Source organism: Sapajus apella, unplaced genomic scaffold, assembly GCF_009761245.1.
Source record: "Sapajus apella isolate SASKATOON/1434 unplaced genomic scaffold, GSC_monkey_1.0 scaffold136, whole genome shotgun sequence".
NCBI lineage: Eukaryota > Metazoa > Chordata > Mammalia > Primates > Cebidae > Sapajus > Sapajus apella.
The window spans coordinates 1865337-1870505 of record NW_022437076.1 but is presented as its reverse complement, the minus strand read 5'-3'; the positions used below and the strand labels follow the sequence as shown (position 1 = coordinate 1870505).

The window sequence follows — 5169 nt, the reverse complement described above, 5'->3', positions numbered from 1 at the left end:
CCCAGCTAATTTTTTGTATTTTTAGTAGAGACGGGGTTTCACCATGTTGACCAGGATGGTCTCGATCTCTTGACCTCGTGATCCACCCGCCTCGGCCTCCCAAAGTGCTGGGATTACAGGCTTGAGCCACCGCGCCCGGCCGGGAATTGATTTTTAAGCAGTTAACCCGTTAGTTTATCGGTTTCAGCCTCTTGGTTCTGTTGCCTTTTAACTGTCAGAGGTAAAATTGAGATCAGCTATCTTAGATCAAAAAAGATAGGAGAGGCCAGACGCTGCAGCTCGTGCCTGTTAATCCCAACACTTTGGAAGGCTGAGGCTGGAGGATGGCTTAACCCCAGGTGTTTGAGACTAGCCTGGGCAACATAATGAGACCCCATCTCTACAAAATATTTAAAAATTAGCCGGGTGTGGTGGTGTGTGCCTGTCATCCCAGCTACTCAGGATGCTGAAGTGGTATGATTACTTGAGCCTGGGAGGTCAAGGCTGCATTGAGCTGTGATTGTGCCACTGCACTTAAGCCTGAGCAACACAATGAGACCCTGTCTCAACAAAAACCATAAGAAGATAGTTTTTCTTAAGTTGGAATTGTACATTCTAGATGTGAAGAGAAAAAATGTACAAGCTCAGTGTAGATACTAAGCTCTCTCCACCTTCTCCTGGAGCAGCTGTGGGGACCCGGGAAAAACAAGAGCTTGCTGCATTTCCTGAGGTTGAAAAGGAGATGTGGGCCGGTCACGGTGGCTCACGCCTGTCATCCCAGCACTTTGGGAGGCCGAGGCAGGCGGATTTCCTGAGGTTAGGAGTTTGAGACCAGCCTGACCGACCTGGTGAAACCCCATCTCTGCTTAAAATACGAAAATTAGCTGGGCGTTGTGGCGCATGCCTATAATACCAGCTACTTTGGAGGCTGAGACAGGATAATCGCTTGAACCCGGGAGACGGAGGTTGCAGTGAGCCAAGATTGCGCCACTGCACTCCAGCCTGGGCAACAGAGTGAGACTCAGTTTCAAAAAAAAAAAAAAAGTAGATGCAACAGGACTGTGAGCCCTGTGCTGCTCTGTGAATGGGGTGGCAACAGAACATATTTGGAGAATGCGCCAAAAGTCCCCCTGTCTTTGATGGAGATTCGAGCACGTCCTGAGCGGCCTCGTCTGTCCTGGCCTTTGATCCTTCTCTCGGGCTGGGAGTGATGTGCGTCTTTCTTCCCAGGGGTGTTTCTGCTTCCAGCTGTGATGTTGGTATGCTATGAAGAGAAGGGGTTATCTTTTCTAGAGTTTTTTTTGCTGATTAAATCTTGACTAAACGTGTATGGAGCAAGCATAAAATCTCCATTTTGGCCAGGCACAGCGGTGAGCTCCTGTAGTCCCTGCTACTTGGGAGTTTGTGGTGAGAGGATCGCTTGAGCCCGGGAGGTCGAGACTAGCCTGGGTGACATAGTGAGATCCCAACTCTGAAAAAGAAAAAAAAAAATCTGCGTTTTGTCTCCAGTGTAGTACATCATTAAATAACAGCCTGCTCTGTTTTTTCCAGGGGTGAGCCCCTCCAGACTCCGAATAGGAGATCAAGAGTTCGATTCATTGCCTGCTTTACTGGAATTCTACAAAATACACTATTTGGACACTACAACGTTGATAGAACCGGTTTCCAGATCCAGGCAGGGTAGTGGAGTGATTCTCAGGCAGGAGGAGGCGGAGTATGTGCGAGCCCTCTTTGACTTTAATGGGAATGATGAAGAAGATCTTCCCTTTAAGAAAGGAGACATCCTGAGAATCCGGGATAAGCCTGAAGAGCAGTGGTGGAATGCGGAGGACAGCGAAGGCAAGAGGGGGATGATCCCAGTCCCTTACGTCGAGAAGTATAGACCTGCCTCCGCCTCAGTGTCGGCTCTGATTGGAGGTAACCAGGAGGGTTCCCACCCGCAGCCACTGGGTGGGCCGGAGCCGGGGCCCTATGCGCAACCCAGCGTCAACACTCCGCTCCCTAACCTCCAGAATGGGCCCATATATGCCAGGGTTATCCAGAAGCGAGTCCCCAATGCCTACGACAAGACAGCCTTGGCTTTGGAGGTACATAATGTGCAAAACCTAGAAGGAAGAGATCTGCCGCAGGGCCTCGGTCCTCTTAGAGCTTTGTAGGAACGCTGACTCAGCAGCACTGGGATGTTGCAGATGTCAAGCCGTTGAGTACTGATGTTGGCATTGAATGTGGGGTTCTCTCTTTTTCGTAGAAAACCTGTTTGGGAATGAGTAAGCTTAAAACTGTGTAACTGAATGTTCTTAATTGCTCTACTAAACACACGTGGACTACTTTTCATAACACCACCTGAATTCACAGAATTAACCTCAAATGCTTTTCCTCATCTGCATTCTCACCTGTCTCTTGCTTTCTGTTTGTCGTTGTCTGAAAGAAGGTGGGTTCAGATGGATTTGAGTGTAAGAAGTGGTCTCTAGCAAAGCACTTACGTGGAATTTTCCCACAAAAACATGTGCGTCAAGGGGCGTGAAGTTCCTTACCACTAACTGCATTCAGTAAGAACCCAGGAGGGAACAGTGAGGCCTAGTCGAGGTGTGCAGAGATTGAGACCCAAAGCTGCTCATTCCAAGGAGGAGCAGCAGCTGCACGTGGTCTTTGTTGTTAAATCATTTCACACACAAGAAGCCAGTTCCTGAGGAATTAATTTTTGCCTTTTGCTGGTGAAGTATCTTTGGTAGCCCATTTCCTTCTGGCCAGCAATTACATCGTGTTAATTCTCTTTCACACTCACACCTTTGTCCCTCACCTCCTTCCTTTCTTCCTCCTTCCTTTCTTCCTCTCTCCCTTCCTTCCTTTTCAGAAGAGCTGATGGTTCAGTGTAAAAGCTAGTACAGGTCGGGCACAGTGGCTCACACTTGTAATCCTAGCGCTTTGGGAGGCCGAGGCAGGATGACCACTTGAGAGCAGGTGTTAAAGACCAGTCTGGGAAACATAGTGAGACCCCAGCTTTTTTAGCCAAAAGTTAAAAAGTCGCCAGGCATGGTCATGCACCTGTAGTCCTAGCTTTGATGAGAAAGTGAATGGATGCCGTCTGGGGTTAGCACTACTGTTGTTTGGAGGATAAGGAAAATACATTTCTAGCCTCAGGTTTTTCCTTAAGTTGAGATGAGCATCCAGCGTGGTGCTGTGCTTGTGATGGATGTGATTCTTTTTTCTTTCTCTTTGTTTTTATCTGGCTTTTCTGAGTCACTGGATAAAACTCTTGACATTTATTACAGACTTTGTTAACACTGGGTTGAAGTAAGTATGAAAACATGGAACAAAGGCCGGACACGGCAGCCTCATACCTGTAATCCCAGCACCTTGGGGGAGGCCAAGGTGGACATATCACTTGAGCTCAGGAGTTGGAGACCGGCGTAGGCAGCATGGCAAAACCCTGTCTCTATGAAAAATGAGCTGGGCGGATGGCACATGCCTTGGCTCATGCCTGTGGTCCCAGCTCCTCGGGAGGATGAGGAGGGAGGATCACCTGAACCTGAGAGGCCATGGCTGCAGTTTGCTGAGATCACAACACTGCACTCCAGCCTGGGTGACAGTGAGGCTCTGTCTCAAAAAAGGAAAAAAAAAAAAAAAAACACAAAACAAGCCGGCTGACACCCAGGAGAAACTGGTTATCTCATTAATTCTGCTTCTGTTTGCATTTTCTTTCTCCAAGAGGTTGAATCATGCCTGCCTTGATTAGAGGCATTACTGCACAGAAAAATGGTTGAGCTTTTCTCCCTGCTGTGAAGTGCACATGTAACAAATAAAGCTTTGAGTAGAAAGCTAGTTTCTGATCTTAGTAAGTTTTCCTTTTTGGGTATCTTGTTGTTGTTGCTTTGAGATGGAGTCTCACTCTGTCGCCCAGGCTAAGGTGCAGTGGCGAGATCTCAGCTCACTGCAACCTCCTCCTCCTGGGTTCAACCTGTTCTCTTGCCTCAGCCTCCTGAGTAGCTGGGATCACCACACCTGGCTAATTTTTGTATTTTTAGTAGAGATGGGGTTTCACTATGTTAGCCAGGCTGGTCTTGAACTCCTGACCTCAGGTGATCCGCCCGTCTTGGCCTCCCAAAGTACTGAGATTATGGGCGTGCGCCACCATGCCCAGCTAATTTTTGTATTTTTAGTAGAGATGGGGTTTCTCCATGTTGGCCAGCCTGGTCTCAAACTCCTGACCTTGTGATCCGCCCGCCGCGGCCTCCCAAAGTGCTGGGGTTACAGGCATGAGCCCCTGCGCCCAGCCAGCACCTCTGTTTCTAATTGTCTTATATATTGAGGTCACTAAGATTTTCTTTGAAGAAAGTTTCAGTGCCTCAAAAAAAAAATTTGGCTAGGTGTGATGGCGCGATCACCTGAAGTCAGGAATTTAAGAACAGCCTGGTCAACATAGTGAAACTCCGTCTCTATAAAAATATAGAAATTAGCCAGGTGTGGTAGCATGCGCCTGTAGTCCCAGCTACTCGGGAGGCTGAGGCGTGAAAATCTCTTGAACCGGGGCAATGGAGGTTACAGGGAGCTGAGATCACGCCAGTGCACGCCAGCCTGGGCGACAGTCTCTGTTTCTAAATAAATAAAGAGGCCTATCATCCCAGCACTTTAAGAAGCCTAGATTGAAGGATCACTTGATGCCGGGATTTCCAGATCTGCCAGGGCAATGTAGCAAGACCCTGTGTATACAAAATTTTTAAAAATTAGCCTGGTATGGTGGTACGCCATGCTCACTACTTGGGAAGCTGAGGCAGGAGGATCATTTTAGCCCAGGAGGTTGAGGCAGTAGTGAGCCATGTTTTTGCCTTTGTACTCCAGTCTGGGAGACAAAGCAAGACATTCTCAAAAAGTATTTTTTTTTTTTTTTTTTTTTTCTTGAGACGGAGTTTCGCTCTTGTTACCCAGGCTGGAGTGCAATGGCACGATCTCGGCTCACCGCAACCTCCGCCTCCTGGGTTCAGGCAATTCTCCTGCCTCAGCCTCCTGAGTAGCTGGGATTACAGGCACGCGCCACCATGCCCAGCTAATTTTTTGTAGTTTTAGTAGAGACGGGGTTTCACCATGTTGACCAGGATGGTCTCGATCTCTTGACCTCGTGATCCACCCGCCTTGGCCTCCCACGGTGCTGGGATTACAGGCTTGAGCCACCGCGCCCGGCTAAAGTCTTAC

General features: G+C 48.4%; 1 protein-coding gene across 3 annotated transcripts in view; it reads left to right on the top strand.

The window, feature by feature from the left end:
- CRK (CRK proto-oncogene, adaptor protein) overlaps nucleotides 1-5169 on the top strand; it is a 42772-nt gene that overhangs the window by 13759 nt on the left and 23844 nt on the right. For 2 of the 3 annotated variants that reach the window (XM_032263539.1, XM_032263538.1), the window contains exon 2: nucleotides 1531-1896. In XM_032263539.1, the coding sequence (XP_032119430.1) occupies nucleotides 1531-1896 (366 nt within the window). Of the gene's footprint in view, nucleotides 1-1530; nucleotides 2067-5169 lie in introns of all 3 variants that reach the window. The other variant, XM_032263537.1, reaches the window with a different exon arrangement.